Source organism: Lolium perenne, chromosome 4 (genome assembly GCF_019359855.2).
Source record: "Lolium perenne isolate Kyuss_39 chromosome 4, Kyuss_2.0, whole genome shotgun sequence".
NCBI classification, from domain to species: Eukaryota; Viridiplantae; Streptophyta; class Magnoliopsida; order Poales; family Poaceae; genus Lolium; species Lolium perenne.
In genome coordinates, this window is record NC_067247.2 from 353,928,036 (window position 1) to 353,950,799 (window position 22,764).

The following is a 22,764-nucleotide window of genomic DNA, read 5'->3' on the forward strand; positions in this document are numbered from 1 at the left end:
ATCGTGAACTATGACCGTGTTTGAACTATGATCAGTGCTAAGTTTGTGAAATATGTTCTTGCTTGTGTTGTTGATCGCTGGTAACCTCACCACCGAAGGTAAGAGTTAAGCAGAAGCTGGATTGTAACCAAACAACAGGGACACCGTTCTGGGCTTCTACAATGCCTGAAATCCAACCTTCCAAACGGGCAGAGCCAAATCTCCACGGACTGAAAAAACTCTGTACATGTCACCAAACAACGTGGCTTTTATGGCTCATGGTCCATCTGCGAGGCGCAGTGAATTTCTTCCCGCTGCACCATTGAGCCACGATTCTCTACCAACGCGCCCATAGCTATTGCGTGGAAGAATTAGGATTGTGCTAAGAAGATTCCGCACGGAGAATCCGTCCGCGCTACGCCTCTTGCGCACTGAAACATTTCAGACATCGCATGCAGCTATTTCCCCCCGCTGTGCTTCAACGTGTTTGTTGTTGCAGCGCGGGGGCGCGGCAGCTGCAGCTCGCGACGCATTCAAGACAAGTGGATTTTGAAACCTCGAATTCGTCATTAATGCATGTATGGCGTGAGTGGTTTTAATGGCTGCCTCTCCGGCTCATGAGCTCTCCATGCCTCTGTCTCAGTGTTTTATCATCGCCAGCATGCTGCACAGTGGTACTGTCATCACAAGCTCTGTTGCTGTTGCTGTTCGTGCAGCCTGCAGCGTGGCCAGGGCACCCCGTCTTTCCTGCTTCATCATTTAAGGTTCTCACAGTTCACACAGGTCGCCCTGCCCTACCACGCTACTACTACTGTTCACAAAGCTTGCCCTGCCATCTTAATCATTTAAAGCCAGTACCACTGACGAGATGCCCAAAAATAAGCCCAGAAAATGTTGCTCCACGACAGCTGCTTCTGTCTCCCACGTTTTCCGTAGAGCATTTCCTGGCGCATCCTCAAACGACGTCCGCGCACTCTTGTAGAGCATCTCCTACCGCATCTCCAAATGACGTCCGGTAAAAGCGCTAGATTGGTCGTTTGGTGGACGCCGCGGCGTGGTATATATCGCTTTGGGACTCCCGTTCCTAGCCGCGTCCTTCAAACGTGACCTTCAAATAAAAAAGCAAGTGTAAAAGTCGTGTTCGGCATCTCTGATAGAGCCTCTATACACAGGAGATGGGCTAGGAACACAGAACAATATTTAGGACACATCCAAACCAAACCGGTCTTTGGAGCGCGCGACTGAAAAAAGTTAACTGTCCGGCATCCCCCAAATCCCTTTGGAGGACGCGGCTGGAGAGGCTAAAAACATGCTGCAAGAAGTAATCAAGTTTTAATCGATAGATACAGCAACACCGTCCAACAGAGATTGAGTAAAAGTCTCGATTTTTATTCCTGCTAATGAAGAAGCGGTCTTGATAATTTCCCAACTAGGCCAATTGTACAAGTTGCATCGCATATATCCTTATTCTTTCTTGTCCCCTTTTCTCACACTATGTGTCTCTGCAATTGTGCAAACTACAGACAAAGATAGGCACATACATCTCACGAACCCAAGCATGCCTAGCCGAGCAATTGTGCAAACTACAGACAAAGATAGGCCTTTACAATCAGCGGCGATTCTTGCTTCCCAGGCCATGCCTAGCCGAGCAACGCGGACCAGACTACTTCGAACCTGATCCCTGAACATCTACCAATTGATAGAGATCTCCACGTCGTTGATGTCGAAGAGGGAGAAATTGCCTGAAGAAAATTTTGGTCAAGCTAATAGATCAAGCTGGAAATGAACAGTGAGGTGGAAAAGCAAATGATCAGTTCATTCTGCTTACCTTCTCTGCTCAATCAGTGAATAATCAACCTCAGCTATTATGGTTGCTTCATCATGCTCAGTTGTCGCAATCACCTCACCAAACTAGAAATAATATGGCAACAGTTAACGTGTGAGATCACCATAGCATTGCTGGTGTAGAGTTTTCAGGTTGCTGAGTGTATGAGATAAGCATGATTCAAGGCAAAATCATTATAGCAGTATTCCATGTGTTAATGCTGAATTTAATTTTGAAGTTTGGACACTGAAGCACAAAACATCTAAAGGCTCCTGGTATACTACAGAAGAGCAGGCATCTTCAATCTATAATCGACTCACCGGTCCAACAAGAGTGGAATGTCCCCAAGCAACATAACATGAACTCGTATCTCGAGCTGGAGCACAGGTTGCAACAAAAAGCTGGTAGAGTAATGATCGTTACTAATTGAAAGTAAAAAATCGGAAGCGAAAGTGTCGCCTTCCTGTACAGAAAAATAGATGGCAGCACAGCAGTGTTCCGCGTACCTGGTTGTCAGTAGCCCTGTCATCGTAACAATATATTCAGAACAGAAGCAAAAGAATGAGATGATAATGCAAAATAATATGAAAGTTACTTCAGATGGTACTTATACAGAAAAATCGACAGAAAATTGAGTTTTTTACTACCCTCCGTCCACAAATAAGTGTACTTCTAGCTTTTGTACTAAGTCAAACATTTTAAGTTTTGACCAACTGTGGAAAAAAAAGTAGAAACATATATAATAAGATTTTGGTATAATTTGAAACTACATTTCAAAACGAATCTCGGGATACTAAATTAGTGTCATAAATGCTACTCCGTACTACTTTTCCCTATATATTTGGTCAAAGTTTAAAGAGTTTGACTAAACACAAAACCTAGATGTACACTTATTCGCGGACGGAGGGAGTATGAGCTTAATTGAGAAGTACATTATCATGAATACAAACAAAACACATTTAAGCTCATTATGTATCCCCTGCAATTCATCCGAAGGTGCAAATGATTCAGAAGATACATACCTTGCCCGCTGAAGCAACTCCCAGTGCAATGGCCCAGTAGTCATGTTAAAAGCACCAGGATAGCATAGTAAGTGAGCACCTGTAGCCAACAAATGAGCATTATTATATTTGCATGATTTTAACATTGTCATAGAACAATAGTGAGGTTGTAAGCTTTATCTTAATAGGTATTAAAACTCTAGAAGTTGCAAGCTGTCATGGACTCCGCCCAGCAGCAAGCAACATGAGTGCTGCAGGGTCTGCAGTGTGTGAAAAACGTATAGAGTTACTCCTATCAACTCTCAACTCATTTTAGATTTATCTTACTGAGCTGCATCCATATGTCATAAACTTGTAATTTTTAGACCAAAGATATTTCGACCCGACTTTTACTAGAGGGAATCAAAGTGTGCCTATCTCATAATTTGGCAGTCAATCATGCTACTTGCATATCTTCATGCCTCCATTTTTGAGACAGGTTTCTTGGTTGTTAAACTGTCCATCTATACAAGCACAGGCATATCTCATAATTTGGCAGTCAAACATGCTAGTTGCATATTGTTATGATTCCTTTTTTGAGACAGGTTTCTTGGTTGTTAAACTGTCCATCTATATAAGCATTTTTTGCTGTTACTGATTAGGCAACAAAAACTAAACAAATTATCTACTATACCAACCTTTTCAACCATGCCCATTACACAAGCAAACCAAGTAACCAACCAAATCAAATTATATTTTCCGATGACTTTCTCAGACAAAAGATGTGATCATACACATACAAAGTTAGAAGCTGCCATGAACCAAAGGCAGTGGCAAAACCCATAGCATTGAAGCAAGAATGTGATCCATCATATACATACATAGTAACTTAGAAGCTGTCACAAATAAAATGCAGTGGCAAATTCCATAGCATTGAGGAAATCCAATATAGGTATTTTGAGATGATAACACTAAAAGCACTACCAACAGATAAACCATGTATGAACTGTTAAGATAGGATGTGAGAAATTTATACCTCTTGCAGCATAGAGCATTGCCAATTCCTGGAAACGGATGTCATAGCAAATTCCTATACCAATTCGGCCTACATCTGGATACAATCAACACTATATTAGAATTCGCAGGCAATCAAATTAATAGTTGTGTTGTATCAAGCAAAGAAAACAGAACAATGACTGAATTCTACAATCTAAAAGAAAACGCAATTTGCAAATGAAATCTAGAGAGTAGAACGAATCTAACAATCAAAGAAACAATCAGGACTGAAAGGTTATATAAAATTCCCAAAAGAGATCCTTAAAACCAAGAAACATGGGAAACCTATATGGAAAGTTACGGCTTTAACAATACCAACATCAATCATTAAACAAGTTCTCTTTTGTAAAACTTAATTCACGCTAACCAGACAAAAATTTAAGTACACATGGATGATCTTGTGGTTTGAGAACTATCTTAATCCTAGAATGCAATTACAGCAGAGTAATAAGGCAAACCTGTGTCAACAATCGTAAGATCCTGCCCAGCAGTAAGAGTTTTTGATTCCTGGAATGTAATCTTTCCTGGAATATCAATGTCGAAAAGATGGACCTGCATTTGTGAAAAGTTTCATTACTGTGACGTATAAATCACTAAGAATGAACTACCTTGGGAACAATATTGTCCACAGTGGACCAAACAAAATGCCACAAAAAATGCATAAGTTAACTAAAAAAATGCCACAAATAAGGCAAGTTGACCAATCAGCTTGCGGAAATCAGTAAAGTGACCAAATCTGTGTTCTTGCGAGAAAATATATTAGATTCGTCGAAAGAGCATCTCAGTACCATGTGGAAACAGCATGATTAACATTGAGTTGCCGACAGTAGTAAAATAACTGCCGCTTCTGAAATAACGTGTCTTTTGAAACAGTTTGTCCAGTCGGCACAGTTTTCTGGCATTACTAACATAACAAAATTTACATGTCTTCATTCTTCAGCTACTACAAAAACAAATTACTTAGCAGAAATAAGTTTCTGGGCTTACCTTTCTATGTTTACCCTTAAGCTTGCCATCTGAGCCAAAGACACAGCATGTATTGTACAAGCTGTTACCAGAACGTTCTGATATGGATCCCCCAACAAGAGTAATTTGCAAGCTGCGAGCAACATCTGACATCATTGAATATGAAGGAGCTGCATCACCACCAGCTTCAATGTCCTCAGCATACTCCGGAAAGCTGTCATTTGAATATGGACCATTCCATATTTCCTACAAGAACAAAACCAAGAAACTTCAACAGGTGAAGGGTAATAAACAACACGTAGATGTGCATTTCTTGCCACATGGTTTGATAATAGAAGGTGGACTAAATTATCAAATCAAAATCACACATGAGCTCATCGTTGCATGCTAAATCATTAGCACAAAATGTGGAAAAATCATACCATGTTTCAAAAGTGAAAACCTGTTCAAAAAAAAAAACTAAGTACTGAACTATATTTATGCTCCTAGTGACACTTTATCCTAAGTTACAATTGACTAAAAAAAGGTACACAGAAGCAAGTGTTCTCAAAACCTACTAATATTGCAGATGTTTAAAAGAGGCGATAGTCGGATCAAAAACTTATGGCTATGATTTAACAAAAAAATATTAATGGTCACATAACGTGTAACGCCGTCTGACATGATCCATGTGCGGCAAGAGTATATATCAAACGGGGAAACTCTGGTGGAAGATAAGACGTAATAGAATCTTTTTTATGGCATGAGACGTAACAAAATTGATCAGCTCTCAAGATATTTGTATCTTCAAAGGACTTGCCGATGCATGTGCGGCTGCGCACGCAAATCAACCATCAGGCCCCCATCATCAGCTGCCCGCTGCAGAACATGGTGCCAGGATGCACTGCATGCATGCAACTTGACAGCATGAGCAGAAGTGCACGTAACTTGACGGCATGAGCAGAGAGCAAGACTTTGTGCACATACACTAGAGCTAAACGAATGTGTTTTTCTTTTGATTGGCCCATCAATTTACTCTCTCCGTTCGCGAATAAGTGCTTCTAGTACTTCTAGCTTTATCTTAAATGTTTAAATTTTTTATTAACTTAATAGCAAAATGTGACAACATTTATGACACTAAATTAGTATCACTCGATCCGTCTTAAAATGTAGAATCATTACATACAAATTTGATGCAATATATGTTGCTACTTTTTTCTATAAAGTAAATAAATTTTAAATAGTTTGACTTAAAAAATAGAAGTACACTTATTCGTGGATGGAGGGATTATTTTTGTTGATCGAGAGAGCATCATGTGATCTCTAGATATTTGTGTCTTTGATCTGTCTTTTCCACCTCATGTTGTACACAGCAGTGTATTTCATAGCTACTCTACGTATATGACAAGAACAAATATTTGTGGCTCTAATTTTGTAACTATTGACAAAATTTTGAACCAGAAAGTTATGCTTAAACCTTGAAAGTGAACAATCAAAACAAATAGTATGCCTTTGACTCAAGGTGTATACCTTTATAGTTTAATAAGAGTTATAAATGTATTTCAGCTTAACTAAGTGATTCAATTGAGTTTAATTACATGCGGTTCACACCTAGAATTGCAAATATGGAGAACCGGAGGGACAACATATAAGTAGAGCAAATGAAGATGTTTGTATTGATAAAAGAATCATCAGAGCTAACTAGATGTACTAAGATATAAATGCATGTAATATTTTAGTTGTATCCACTCATAAAGGTGTAGTAGTGCATGCATAAAAATAAGCAATCAAAATTGATATTATTTACGCGGCACTTTTTTTTGTGCATTCAGGGCTGATTTATTCATGCTTTAAATTGGTAGGAAATGAGAATTTTTTTTGTATTGAGTGGTACATTGTCAACACAATTTGATTGACTTCTCATGCGATCTTTTCTCTGTCTAGAACAAGACATATGCATCACATTTTTTGTTGATAGAATTTGGTTCTCCTAACTTTGTGATGACACGCCCGCAAATTAAAGATGTTTTCTGCAGAAATTATGTTGTACTTAGCACAATTTTTATGGTGACTATAGAACTGTTTAATTTCTAAATCCGTAAGAAAGAGATTCATATAGTGCGCTACCAATATGTTTGACATTTACAGACACTGCCCTCGCATTTGTGAGGGCCATCGTGCTACCTGTAGAAAATAACAGAACTATATAGCAAATTTAGAATTCTGCTCATGGGCGCCTAGGCGTCAATAGCCAATACCACAATGTCGGCAACTGTCTAAGTACTAATACACAACATAGTGAACCTGCATCCTGGTACAATTAACTTTTACAGCACATCTCAACATTACAGCTAATATTGACGTATCAGAGGTAAAAACATGCGTATGATATAATTCGGTGACATGATCCTCTAACCACTAACCAGTCACGCTTGAATGTTATACAATAAGCGCTAACCAGTCAACCAAGGTAACGAGGCTACAGTAATATGCTTGGTCACTCGTATACAGTCACCAGTCAACCCTCAGCGGCCCTCCCCTCCAAAGCCGAAATTTGTAGTACTGAAAGAAGAGGTGATAATAAGAGAGTTTCCTTGGTAGAGCATGCATAGGCACTCACCGGGAGTAGCACGAGCTTGGCACCGTCGGCCGCAGCCGACTCGATGGCAGCGCGGGCACGCGCGATGTTGCGGGCCTTGTCCGCGGTCACCGAGAGCTGGCACAGCGCCACCTTGAACTGCGTCCAGAGAAGAGCGAAACGCCTCTCTCAGATCAGACCCCGACCACGACCATACTCAAGAAAACAGAGAAATTCGATTGAATCGGTGCAGGGAGCGTGACCTTGGAGAGCGGCGGGGCCGGGGGCTCGACGGCGGGGGGCGAGCGCGCGGCCTCCGGGCGGAAGGAGGAGGCGGCGGTGGCCATCGCGGCGAGACGGAGGCGGCGGCGGAAGGGGAGGCTGGTGGTGGTGGGAGTGGAGGTTCGGAGGAGGGAGAAGGCTGTGGATGTGGCTGCGGCTGCGGCTCTCATCGGAAGACGGTGGCGTGGTGTAGTGTAGTGTAGCAGTGTTAGCGCGAAGGCCGGCGTGAGTCGTGACGCCGACGGCCGACCGGAAGGGAGTGGTTGGGTCTTCGGAGCCGATGGGCTTCGCCTGACGGTGGGGCCGCACGTCAGTGTAATGGTTTTACTTGCAGTGGGATGGTGGCAATTGTCTTGCGGTCGTGGGCAAAATGGATAAAAACAACCCAAAGTTTTTTAAAAAAATTAAAATCAATTTACAGATATTTTTTTTGCAAAACATAGTACAGTCAAAGACGCTTATACATACGCATACACCCTATGAACGCACACCCTACCTCTATGAGCACCTCCAAGAGACTGCATTAAAGAACGGATCCGGCGGGTTTTGAAATTGACGAAGTCACCACAGGCGTCTCGCTGTCGAGGGAAGCGTCGCCTCCCACCGAGAAATATTCCGCCTTTATGAGATACCAAAGTGTCAAATCTGGGATTTGAACTCTGGTGGGCTAGGGATGCCACTACCCTCCTAACCATCCAACCACAGGTTAGTTCTCAATCAATTTACAGATCTAATCCTTCTATATGGCTTCCGTCTCCATGGCACCACAAACAATAGTGTCAAGCCCTCCCCAGGCCTGGAACCTCTCCACCGCGGAGCATCTGCTCAACGACGGCTGTTGGATCGAGCGTCTCCACCCCAGCACGCGCACCAGGGCAGACATGGCGACCTACAGGCTTGACGCCCGCACCTGCGACCCCGCCTCCATCCGCCGCCACGCCATCCTGGAGATGGTGGAGGTCACCCCCGCTCGCCACCCTTCCCTAGCGCCCTCCGTCAAGCGGCTGACCTACCCTATCTCCATCGACATCGTGCGCTACGAGGTCGTCCGAGCGCCACCACCAGATGCACAGGACAGTGGCCGCTCTGGTGGTAACCTGTAATATCCCAGGTATTGGGGTTACAAAAATAGAGGAAACAGATGTGTGCATTGCATTCATGCATAGAAAATCTGGGGAATTTTCGCGCTTTAAAGTAAAACAGTCACAGTAACTGAAGTTTCACTTGACCTTGATGGAACTGAAGTAGCTCATCAAGTCCAGTGCTATAAACCTCAATGTGACTTTGTTAAAACCTTGTTTTAGGTAGATATGATTTGATCTAAGGGGTTAGATCAAATGGAATTAAATCTAACACAACAACACTTCAATCAAGGATCAACTACTTGATCTTATTAAAGATCATAACATGGTAATTCTTGAACCAAACATTTGAATTTAACACCAACACAAGCTTATAATTAAACCCTAGAGATGGGAGAGGTATATAACCATCAAAGAGATAAGAAGCAAACTCTAAATTATTAACACTTAAAAGTTAAGCAACTACCTTGAGGTACAATTGAATTCACTTTAAAACTAATTGCCAAATATGATAAAACACAAGGACCTAAGTGCATAAAAGCCACACATTTTGATTTTAATCATAACTTATTAAATAGGTGGAATATTACAAAACTAAATTCGTTTACATTACGAATTATAGTTCAAACTATTTGAATAAAATAAACTATGTGTACTTTGAAACTTATATGATCATGCCTTGGTGAAATCAAAATCATCATTCAAAATTGGGGTATAATTTTTATTTTTGACATTTTTATCCCAATTATAATATAAATACAATCACATATGATATAGTGACTCAACCATAAGCATAAGATCATTCATAAGACATTTAGTAACAAAAGCCACTTGGCCATCCAAAAACAAATCACATGAGAGGATAATACCATGCCACATAGGATGAAAATATCTACATAGCTTGCATCCTAAGCAATGCCACCTCATGCTTAAGGGATTACTATGGATAAGAGCATGACACCCAAGCATCTTACTCATCAAATTAAAACAAGAGTCATCCACTTATGTGTCAAGCTATTAGAGCATGCTCAAGCCTATAAAAGGAGCCTCACACTCCATTCATCTCATCATCTTGCACCATGATGCAAGGACACCAACACATTGAGCCACTCCATAAAATAGTTAGGATCAAGATGAAGCAGCTAGGAGGTGGAGGCATGCCACAAGATGCAGGTTTATCAGATTTCCTGAAGAACAAGCTACAGAAGATAGCAAGGTAGAATTCTTAGGCAAACCACATATTTAGTTAATCACATCATCATTCCTTGAGTAGAAACCTAGATTATAGTCCAAGTCCTTGTGAAGTGAGATGGGTAATTGGTACAACCATATCTAAATGTTTCTAGTAATAACTTAGGAAGCCAAACCTTGATCATTATAAATTGTGTAGTGATCATAAACCCTAAGAACTTGAAGTAGAAGATATAAGCTCATAAGTAAAGCTTAGAGTTAAAACCTATCATATATATGGTGAGAAACCATTCATCATTATAACCAAAGTTAACTATAAAAAGAACCATAACCAATTTAGTTACTTAACAATAGATTAAGGATATAATAGAAACCTATTGGTAGAAGATAAAAACCAATTCTCAATATCTTAGTAACTAGAGGAGAACATAAAATGTTAAGAAAGACATCACCTTATCATGGTTAGGGGGGATTAAACCCTAGCACATGCAATATGGTGTCACCTCATCTCACAAGCTAGAGTTAAACCTCAACCCTAGTTTATGCATCACTTGGATGATCATAACTAAAAACCTAAACCTTATTTGAGACTCAAACCATGTGTCATTAGGAGAATATGACTAGAACCCTAATGGTTCATTAATTAAATCCAATGTTTCAATTATAAAACATAAGAGCCACCTAATGCTAAGTCCTATAATTAAACCATATGTGTAATGATTAACCATTTATCTTTGTAAACAAGATAAACCATGATGGAAACAATCCCTACTGAGATACTTTCAAATGTAGTGATAGTATTAACCTTAACAAGGGGGTTATACTAGAAATGATAAAACCCTAATAAATATGTGCTCACATAAAATCATATGCAAGTAGTAAAATCCTCAAATAGAAAACAATCAATTGGAAAATAATTTTAGTATTTCCAAAGACAATATTCAAGTTTATGTCTATATGGATAATTAATCCAAATGCCATACTAAACAACAAACCAATGTTATAGTACCATATTAAAATTGATAATACACCACAACAATCTTTTAAGTGCCATGAATGTATTCTAGCAGAAATTCAAACAAGCAAATCCTACAAAGGAGATTGAATTCAAAACTGAATTTAAATAAGCAAATACAAAACAGAAAAAGAAAACAGAAAAGAAAATAAGAAAGAGGAGGGGCATACCTATCGGGCCACCACAGCCCAGCAGCAGCCTGCAGAGCAGCCCAGCACCACGACCCAAGACGCAGCCCAGACAGCCCACTTACCGATTCGCTCGGATAAGAGCGAAGACGACGAACTCGTCTTCGTCTCCGTCTTCCTCGGCGCGAGCATGCTCGACAGCTCGGCGCCGACAGAGCTCCACGTCCCGGCCGCCGATGTGGACTTCCGCGTCCATCGACGACCACCGAAGACCGTATAAATACGGGAGAGCAAACCCTAGCGCCCATTTTTCTTCTTCCTCGCTGCCAAACCGAAACCCTAGCTCGCCAGCAACTATCTCGCCCCGGCGATTCTGACCGCCCCAGAGCTCGCCGTTGAGCTCAGGAGGAGCGCCTCGACGTCCTCGATCATCTGGTACAGCCACACATCAAGGGGAGCTCGGAGGAGAAGCAATTTCACCGTTCCCTTCAGTGGTTCTGCGGAGGAAATGGCGACCGCCACGTTGATTCCGACCTCCATCGACCCCAAAGATCAATCCGGGAAGCATCCAGGTGATCTTCCGCTTCCCTGGAGCCCCGAATCGCATCCCAGCTTGCATTGTAGCTCATCCGCGCCGTAGCTCGTCCGAAACCGCCGCAGAACCACGCCGCCGTTCATGCTCCGGTGACCATACCAGAGCGGCGCCGCCACCATCTGGTTCGCCTTGGCGTGCTGGTTCCAAAGAACCCAGTCGCCCATCCTAACGCGCCTCGAATCGACGGCGATCGCCGATTCCCGCCGGCCACTGTGAGCTCGTGGACATGGTTTCAATTTTGACCAGTCCACGCTCACGTGGCAGTCCACGTGGACCACTGGCCCACTGGTCAGTCTCTGCGTGTAGGTTAGCCCGGGTAAGTTTAGTATTTCGATTGTTTAATTTCAAATTCATAAATTACTGCAACTTCAAATAATTGTAGAAAATCCATAAAAGCTCAGAAAAATACAAATAAGACATCAAAATTCTTAGAAAAGAAAACTCTATCCAATAAAAATATAAAAAATGAATTTTTATTTTCAATAAAAATTAAATTATTTATTACTTGTTATTTAAGCCTTTTTAATTCTAATTATAAATGCAATCAAAATACAATAATTAGGAAAAGATTATAAAATAAATAAATAACAGTAAATAAATAAGGAAAACATTAAAATTAATTTTCCTTCACTATTAACTTATTAAATCCTTATTAGGAGGATTTAAAACCCTGATTAATGATTACCTTAATTATTAAAATCTTCAAGAGTAATAAAATGCCAAATCCAATATCATTTCTATTTTCAAAGTTATTAAAAACTTCATTCATAATGAAGTTCTTAACCCTAGAATTATTTGCTAATTAGTAAACCCTAGTTCCATTAGAAATAGAATTATAACCCCATAATTTTATGTGGGATACTAAAACCCTAATACCATTTAGTATACTAGTTCCACTATTTTATGTGTGAACCCTAAATGATTTCTAAAACCTAAACCCCTAGTTTATAACATATGATCATGTACTTTGATTTCATTCATAGATCTATAGTAACAACTAAACACATGCCATATCTTCATTAGATAATAGAGAACCACCTCTAATACATTGATATTACATGTGTTCATCTTCATCAGACCTAAATAGTCAAGTAGGGTCAACCATGTGTAAACCCTAGATCCTATTACCAAAGCCATCATCCTTATTTATCCCTACTTAGCATCACACTATTGTGATGAACTCTATATAGCAACCATGCTTAAAATTTGGCATCAATTGCCATACACCCTAAACCCTAATAGTGTAACATGTTTATAAACCACCTTATTTAGGAACCAATTATTCTTTACTTGATGAATTCAAAAGTAAAACCTAGACAACCTCAACCTTAATTGTAATACTTCTTATTACTTAAGAAGTATGTTCTTCAAAAGTTATTCTTTTGAAGTAAACAGAGAATCATCATCAACCCTACCTAACATGACCTATAAATTCTAGCTAGCTATCACCAGCAAAATCAAACCACCAGGATAGCAACCATGTATAATTAATTGCTTAAGTTGCTTATGCTTAAGTAAAACCAATCAAGCCTAGTTGCTGATGAATCCAACTATGTTGTGATCCATCTAATACTTACTCCAGAAACCAATTGGAACCATAGTAAACCATAGAACCCCCCGAACCTAATTATCATACTTGTTCTTTATTAAAGAACATGTTCTTCAAAAGTTATTCTTTTGAATTATATAATAAGTAATCATCAACCATGCATTATAGGACTTAAAATTGACAACTGCTCTTTACTTATTATACAACTACAATTCCTTGGTTTGTATGATTATTAGTATGCATTCTACCACTTGTTTATGATTCTAAAAACAACACAAACCTGAATAAGAACCTTGTTTGTGAATCACTCTAAAAGTGTAACACACCTTGAACTAATCATTACAACTCACTAATCCTAAATCATCGGGGTTAGGTCACGTTTAGAACGATTGCATCTCATACTTATGCATTATTGCATCCTTGGCAATCTTTTAAAACATCGTCCTTACTGGACGATGATGCTATTTCAGAATCTGGAGTTATTGCGTATCAAAGACCTTGTCTGCATAATCTTGCAGTCAAGAAAGGCAAGTTCATCACTTGCTCATGTCATTTGAGTATTTCTATCAAATTACTTGCAAAGTTCTATGGTTATCACTATTGCATAAAAACCAAAACCACTACTTTCATAACTATGAATATGACTATGTGGTGGGCAATGGAACCATGGATTGTGTTGATATGGTGGAGGTTCCATTGCAAGGGTTTATATCCATCTAGGATTAAACAACAAATGTCGTCCAGTGATTCTTGTGCCGTAATACCCGTGTTAACCATAAGATCCGGAGTGGGACGGAATAGTCAAAAGTGTTTCCACCTCTCGTTCATCAACGGATGCGCTTTACCGTAGACACTTGTATCTGTCGGTGGCAAGCGGTAGGCTAGGGAAGCCATAAGTTCCCCACGGCATTGTCCGTAGACACTTGTCGCCCGAAGAACAAGCGGTAGGCTGGGGAAGCCATAAGTTCCCCACGGTATTGCGGTCTATGATGGGTTGCAGCTACCGGCGTAGGAGTGTATGGTAGAGCCCAAAGACTGCTGCCGTGGTCGGGGTCCACCCTGAAATCTATGGGAATAATGGGACCGGCGTGGACCCAGGGTCGGGGCATGCAACAAAGGGTGGGTGTTCGAGGTAGCGGAGGAACATGATTGGCTAGACCTTATACCGGGCCTCACACCATAGGAAGTGTGGACGAGCTCGCGGCTCGGTTGGCACCAAGGTTAAGATCTCTTATGGGTAAAGCAACACACCTCTGCAGAGTGTAAAGAACCGTGACCTGTCACTCCCTGTTCCGGGATATGGAATCGCGAACGCCGCCGAAAGGAGCTCCATGAAGTTCTAGTAAACCGGTGAAGGCTGACGGACATAGTTCTTCTGAATAAAAGCAACCTTTTGAAGAAATGGTTATGAAAACCTGCATTGGTATTAGACTTTCTGGTCTAATGCTGTAGCTAGTGCATTAAACACCTCTTTCCTATAATGAACTTGTTGAGTACGCTCGTACTCATCCCACTCTTAAATCCCCTGCTTAGATATGGAGGCATCGAAGGAGGATCTACAGTGCAACTCGAAGGCCGAGGGGTCAACAACTACTTCAAGGGACAAGACCCAGACCGAAGAGTCAAACGCCACATCCAACAAGAATAAAACCTAGTTTAGCAATAAAAAGGAACTAGTTTCCTAAACTTAGCTCCTATTTAGCTAGAATCTATTCATAGCCTCTAGTCGTTCTTCTGGAGTTTATTTGCAGTTTTACCTCATTGTAAAGTAGGAGGCTGTGATGATCTTATGTAACAGAGTCAATGTTGTAATTCTATAGACATACCCTGGACCCGCATATGTTTCTATTGTACCACTCTGAGCGATATAATACTAGTGGAACAGTGTTTCATTGGTGTTATATCAGACTTGCATACTACACCATGCAGTGGTATGCCGGGTCACCACAGTTGGTATCAGAGCAAATGCTTTGACCCTAGGATTAAAACCCTTTAAAGAAGACCTATAGGTTTGGTAGTGTCTATAGGTAGTTGTCCTAAATAAACCAAAATCTTCTTATGACTTAAGATGGGTATTCACTTGAGAATAATCCTAACACACTTGAGTCAACCTTTTCAACCTATCTTTTCTAAGTAAAGATAGTTAGCTAATCCCAAGTATGTAGCATACCAGTAAGTCCCTAAAACAATAGATGAGTAGATCACAGTTGGTATACAATACATGGTAGTCCAAAGAGAGGATACAACCATAAGGAAGTTATCCTGTTGGAAGATGTGTACCAACATATGTTATGATTAAGTAAGGATTATCCAGACCTGTAATAGGAGTAATATTAAGTGATGAAGATATGTATATAAGAAAAATATCCTACCAGAAGGGTATACCAAAACAAGTAATGGGTAAGTAAAACTTATCCAAACTTGTGAAACAACTGATAGTAAGTGATAAAGATAAGATATATAAGATAGTATAAACCATGATGGGCCAATCATGGGAGAAAAGGAAGAGTGATTGGAATAAAATTATGTCTACTTACAGGGTAGAGATAGAAATCACATATGATTCACCTGAGAATCATTAGGTGATGGACTGGAACAACATAAATAATTAGGAGAAGTACAATAAGTCAGATGTTCAACAGTAGTGTAAGAATTATGTTCCAAAACCATGGGAAGTGTGCCAAGCACATCATCACCATAGTCTTATGCTAGAAACACTTGAAAGTATAGGAGCTACATTCCAATAGTTATGTGTTTAGAGTAGCCAACAAAATAGTCCTCAATAGCACTTATATATGGTATAATACTTTGTTAGTACTTCCAAACAAAACTAGGTAACTTTAACTATCCTAGACCACTTTGTTTCAAGTTTATCTCATTGCAAATGTGCAATTATGGTAAAGGTTGAGACAAATAGTAGTCTGCCATATAATCATGCTAAGTATCACGATATAAACCTATATTATGTGGTGTTATATACTACACATCCGAGCCTGATGTTTAGAGATGTCTTACTCAACTATTATCTTCAGGCTTATGATGGTGTGTATTATAAGCACAAAGCTGAATCTTCTTGGATTTTTATTGGATTTTCATTGTTTGACTAGATCCATACATGAAGTTTGACTTTGATGTGCAAATGCATGTTGCAATATCAAGTCCTTACTTGATGCTATAGATCTAGAGGGTAATGGTATTCGTGTGAGGAAGTGACGAACTTTGAAGATCTTAAAGACAAGATGAAGGTTCATCAGAAGAAAGGAGTAAAGTTGTGGGAAGCAACCACAAAACTCTGAAGGAAGTACCAACCAAAACTCATGCTTAGCCTCAACTGAGGAGTACTTTAGTACATGAGAAGCATGAAGGTGAGAAATCTGGTGATTATGGTGAAGCTCAAGCAGATCCATAATCAATACAGAAGAGGGAATGCAGGGGAAATCACTTTGGATATTATATTCATAGTGATTTTCTTGCAAAAATAAAACCTGACGAAAGGAAGATGACCATGAAACCATAGCAGAGATAAGAAGACCATAGTTGGTATCAGAAGACCACAGTTGTGGTATAGGATCAATACTGCGAGATAAAGTAGAGGATGTCTCGTCCAGTTGATCAGAACCTATAATAAAATCCATTTTTAGATAACAAATAGCCACAATTGGTATCAAGTAGTCCACCATTGGATTATTTGTACCAAGAAGTTGTGAACAAATAAAATATTGTTAGCCAAATAACAACGACCTATAATCATTTAGTCGAAGGATTCACATTGGATGTCCACAATTGAGTGGATACACCACGAACATTCTTCGCAAGACCTCAAAAGAAGTACAAACCATAAGTTAGAACCAGACCAATATTCTAACCATAAGTCCAAGGATTGGAGGAAAAGGAGTTGAAGACCATAAGAAAACTCTAAGGGGTAGAGTAAAGATTGAGTTGGGTATACAATAACTCAATACTTTAAGCTTGATAGAAGCAGAATGTCTGAACTGAGAGGAAGTTCGATCTTATTTTCATAAGATTGTTGAACATTACTTTCAGAAGGATGTCAGACCAGAAGCCGAGGTTCATACCTCAAGGAAGTAAGAAGTGGACTATAACTTGAGAAAGTGAGTAGTATTTACTCAGAAGTATGAAAGCTCAAGTAAGTCAAGCATAAAGAAGTTGGACGAAGAAAATACCGTAGACCAAATACAGCTCAAGAGGACCAAAGACCGAAGAAGTTTGACCATACCAGAACCAAAGACTAATAGAATGATTCCTTTCATGGAACCTAAAGAAACCAAAATAATTAAAGGTATCAACTATAAACCATGATTGGATGGACTAAATGAGTCTAATCCATTCTTAGGAAAATAAACCATCACGACCAATTCCATAGTTAGTACCTTACTAAGAACCATTATTGCAGTTTTGGTGGTAAGGGAAAACAAAGACCTATTTCACCAATTAGGAATATGTTATCAAAACTAGTCTTCAGTTAAGACGAGCAGCACCCGAAGAAGTTCCAAGCATTGAATTTTCAAAGAGAAAGGAAACAAGATTATAGTATTGAATGAAATCATGGAATTGAAGAAAGAAGTCATTGTCCAGAGACAAACACTATTGGATTCCAGGAAGAATCTGGACAAGGGATATATTCAAATATATCCAGTGTGATCACCACGGAGTTCGACAAAAGATATAGTCTGTACAAGTCAGATCCACACTCCGAAACGTGAGAGAGATCAAACTTCGAGGACGAAGTTTAGTTTAAGGGGTAGAGACTGTAATATCCCAGGTATTGGGGTTACAAAAATAGAGGAAACAGATGTGTGCATTGCATTCATGCATAGAAAATCTGGGGAATTTTCGCGCTTTAAAGTAAAACAGTCACAGTAACTGAAGTTTCACTTGACCTTGATGGAACTGAAGTAGCTCATCAAGTCCAGTGCTATAAACCTCAATGTGACTTTGTTAAAACCTTGTTTTGGGTAGATATGATTTGATCTAAGGGGTTAGATCAAATGGAATTAAATCTAACACAACAACACTTCAATCAAGGATCAACTACTTGATCTTATTAAAGATCATAACATGGTAATTCTTGAACCAAACATTTGAATTTAACACCAACACAAGCTTATAATTAAACCCTAGAGATGGGAGAGGTATATAACCATCAAAGAGATAAGAAGCAAACTCTAAATTATTAACACTTAAAAGTTAAGCAACTACCTTGAGGTACAATTGAATTCACTTTAAAACTAATTGCCAAATATGATAAAACACAAGGACCTAAGTGCATAAAAGCCACACATTTTGATTTTAATCATAACTTATTAAATAGGTGGAATATTACAAAACTAAATTTGTTTACATTACGAATTATAGTTCAAACTATTTGAATAAAATAAACTATGTGTACTTTGAAACTTATATGATCATGCCTTGGTGAAATCAAAATCATCATTCAAAATTGGGGTATAATTTTTATTTTTGACATTTTTATCCCAATTATAATATAAATACAATCACATATGATATAGTGACTCAACCATAAGCATAAGATCATTCATAAGACATTTAGTAACAAAAGCCACTTGGCCATCCAAAAACAAATCACATGAGAGGATAATACCATGCCACATAGGATGAAAATATCTACATAGCTTGCATCCTAAGCAATGCCACCTCATGCTTAAGGGATTACTATGGATAAGAGCATGACACCCAAGCATCTTACTCATCAAATTAAAACAAGAGTCATCCACTTATGTGTCAAGCTATTAGAGCATGCTCAAGCCTATAAAAGGAGCCTCGCACTCCATTCATCTCATCATCTTGCACCATGATGCAAGGACACCAACACATTGAGCCACTCCATAAAATAGTTAGGATCAAGATGAAGCAGCTAGGAGGTGGAGGCATGCCACAAGATGCAGGTTTATCAGATTTCCTGAAGAACAAGCTACAGAAGATAGCAAGGTAGAATTCTTAGGCAAACCACATATTTAGTTAATCACATCATCATTCCTTGAGTAGAAACCTAGATTATAGTCCAAGTCCTTGTGAAGTGAGATGGGTAATTGGTACAACCATATCTAAATGTTTCTAGTAATAACTTAGGAAGCCAAACCTTGATCATTATAAATTGTGTAGTGATCATAAACCCTAAGAACTTGAAGTAGAAGATATAAGCTCATAAGTAAAGCTTAGAGTTAAAACCTATCATATATATGGTGAGAAACCATTCATCATTATAACCAAAGTTAACTATAAAAAGAACCATAACCAATTTAGTTACTTAACAATAGATTAAGGATATAATAGAAACCTATTGGTAGAAGATAAAAACCAATTCTCAATATCTTAGTAACTAGAGGAGAACATAAAATGTTAAGAAAGACATCACCTTATCATGGTTAGGGGGGATTAAACCCTAGCACATGCAATATGGTGTCACCTCATCTCACAAGCTAGAGTTAAACCTCAACCCTAGTTTATGCATCACTTGGATGATCATAACTAAAAACCTAAACCTTATTTGAGACTCAAACCATGTGTCATTAGGAGAATATGACTAGAACCCTAATGGTTCATTAATTAAATCCAATGTTTCAATTATAAAACATAAGAGCCACCTAATGCTAAGTCCTATAATTAAACCATATGTGTAATGATTAACCATTTATCTTTGTAAACAAGATAAACCATGATGGAAACAATCCCTACTGAGATACTTTCAAATGTAGTGATAGTATTAACCTTAACAAGGGGGTTATACTAGAAATGATAAAACCCTAATAAATATGTGCTCACATAAAATCATATGCAAGTAGTAAAATCCTCAAATAGAAAACAATCAATTGGAAAATAATTTTAGTATTTCCAAAGACAATATTCAAGTTTATGTCTATATGGATAATTAATCCAAATGCCATACTAAACAACAAACCAATGTTATAGTACCATATTAAAATTGATAATACACCACAACAATCTTTTAAGTGCCATGAATGTATTCTAGCAGAAATTCAAACAAGCAAATCCTACAAAGGAGATTGAATTCAAAACTGAATTTAAATAAGCAAATACAAAACAGAAAAAGAAAACAGAAAAGAAAATAAGAAAGAGGAGGGGCATACCTATCGGGCCACCACAGCCCAGCAGCAGCCTGCAGAGCAGCCCAGCACCACGACCCAAGACGCAGCCCAGACAGCCCACTTACCGATTCGCTCGGATAAGAGCGAAGACGACGAACTCGTCTTCGTCTCCGTCTTCCTCGGCGCGAGCATGCTCGACAGCTCGGCGCCGACAGAGCTCCACGTCCCGGCCGCCGATGTGGACTTCCGCGTCCATCGACGACCACCGAAGACCGTATAAATACGGGAGAGCAAACCCTAGCGCCCATTTTTCTTCTTCCTCGCTGCCAAACCGAAACCCTAGCTCGCCAGCAACTATCTCGCCCCGGCGATTCTGACCGCCCCAGAGCTCGCCGTTGAGCTCAGGAGGAGCGCCTCGACGTCCTCGATCATCTGGTACAGCCACACATCAAGGGGAGCTCGGAGGAGAAGCAATTTCACCGTTCCCTTCAGTGGTTCTGCGGAGGAAATGGCGACCGCCGCGTTGATTCCGACCTCCATCGACCCCAGCATCAATCCGGGAAGCATCCAGGTGATCTTCCGCTTCCCTGGAGCCCCGAATCGCATCCCAGCTTGCATTGTAGCTCATCCGCGCCGTAGCTCGTCCGAAACCGCCGCAGAACCACGCCGCCGTTCATGCTCCGGTGACCATACCAGAGCGGCGCCGCCACCATCTGGTTCGCCTTGGCGTGCTGGTTCCAAAGAACCCAGTCGCCCATCCTAACGCGCCTCGAATCGACGGCGATCGCTGATTCCCGCCGGCCACTGTGAGCTCGTGGACATGGTTTCAATTTTGACCAGTCCACGCTCACGTGGCAGTCCACGTGGACCACTGGCCCACTGGTCAGTCTCTGCGTGTAGGTTAGCCCGAGTAAGTTTAGTATTTCGATTGTTTAATTTCAAATTCATAAATTACTGCAACTTCAAATAATTGTAGAAAATCCATAAAAGCTCAGAAAAATACAAATAAGACATCAAAATTCTTAGAAAAGAAAACTCTATCCAATAAAAATATAAAAAATGAATTTTTATTTTCAATAAAAATTAAATTATTTATTACTTGTTATTTAAGCCTTTTTAATTCTAATTATAAATGCAATCAAAATACAATAATTAGGAAAAGATTATAAAATAAATAAATAACAGTAAATAAATAAGGAAAACATTAAAATTAATTTTCCTTCACTATTAACTTATTAAATCCTTATTAGGAGGATTTAAAACCCTGATTAATGATTACCTTAATTATTAAAATCTTCAAGAGTAATAAAATGCCAAATCCAATATCATTTCTATTTTCAAAGTTATTAAAAACTTCATTCATAATGAAGTTCTTAACCCTAGAATTATTTGCTAATTAGTAAACCCTAGTTCCATTAGAAATAGAATTATAACCCCATAATTTTATGTGGGATACTAAAACCCTAATACCATTTAGTATACTAGTTCCACTATTTTATGTGTGAACCCTAAATGATTTCTAAAACCTAAACCCCTAGTTTATAACATATGATCATGTACTTTGATTTCATTCATAGATCTATAGTAACAACTAAACACATGCCATATCTTCATTAGATAATAGAGAACCACCTCTAATACATTGATATTACATGTGTTCATCTTCATCAGACCTAAATAGTCAAGTAGGGTCAACCATGTGTAAACCCTAGATCCTATTACCAAAGCCATCATCCTTATTTATCCCTACTTAGCATCACACTATTGTGATGAACTCTATATAGCAACCATGCTTAAAATTTGGCATCAATTGCCATACACCCTAAACCCTAATAGTGTAACATGTTTATAAACCACCTTATTTAGGAACCAATTATTCTTTACTTGATGAATTCAAAAGTAAAACCTAGACAACCTCAACCTTAATTGTAATACTTCTTATTACTTAAGAAGTATGTTCTTCAAAAGTTATTCTTTTGAAGTAAATAGAGAATCATCATCAACCCTACCTAACATGACCTATAAATTCTAGCTAGCTATCACCAGCAAAATCAAACCACCAGGATAGCAACCATGTATAATTAATTGCTTAAGTTGCTTATGCTTAAGTAAAACCAATCAAGCCTAGTTGCTGATGAATCCAACTATGTTGTGATCCATCTAATACTTACTCCAGAAACCAATTGGAAACATAGTAAACCATAGAACCCCCCGAACCTAATTATCATACTTGTTCTTTATTAAAGAACATGTTCTTCAAAAGTTATTCTTTTGAATTATATAATAAGTAATCATCAACCATGCATTATAGGACTTAAAATTGACAACTGCTCTTTACTTATTATACAACTACAATTCCTTGGTTTGTATGATTATTAGTATGCATTCTACCACTTGTTTATGATTCTAAAAACAACACAAACCTGAATAAGAACCTTGTTTGTGAATCACTCTAAAAGTGTAACACACCT

General features: G+C 39.1%; 1 protein-coding gene across 1 annotated transcript; it reads right to left on the reverse strand.

Moving 5' to 3' along the window:
* Positions 1-1,347: 1,347 nt before the first annotated feature.
* LOC127296940 (omega-amidase, chloroplastic) lies at positions 1,348-7,873 on the reverse strand. Its single transcript, XM_051327189.2, has 10 exons — positions 7,627-7,873; positions 7,406-7,522; positions 4,828-5,052; positions 4,299-4,392; positions 3,821-3,895; positions 2,827-2,905; positions 2,311-2,326; positions 2,125-2,205; positions 1,808-1,890; positions 1,348-1,721 (listed from the first exon to the last, which is right to left on the reverse strand). The coding sequence occupies exons 1-10, from the start codon at positions 7,813-7,815 to the stop codon at positions 1,643-1,645; spliced, it is 1,038 nt and encodes a 345-aa protein (XP_051183149.1). The 5' UTR covers positions 7,816-7,873; the 3' UTR covers positions 1,348-1,642.
* Positions 7,874-22,764: the final 14,891 nt, after the last annotated feature.

Excerpts from the sequence above, each read along its gene's own strand:
- LOC127296940 (XM_051327189.2), bottom strand. The coding sequence starts at position 7,815 with ATGAGAGCCGCAGCCGCAGCCACATCCACAGCCTTCTCCCTCCTCCGA. Across the intron at positions 7,523-7,626 it reads CGGCCCCGCCGCTCTCCAAG|TTCAAGGTGGCGCTGTGCCA; the intron begins GTCACGCTCCCT and ends CTCTGGACGCAG. Across the intron at positions 3,896-4,298 it reads TCTTACGATTGTTGACACAG|ATGTAGGCCGAATTGGTATA; the intron begins GTTTGCCTTATT and ends GATTGTATCCAG.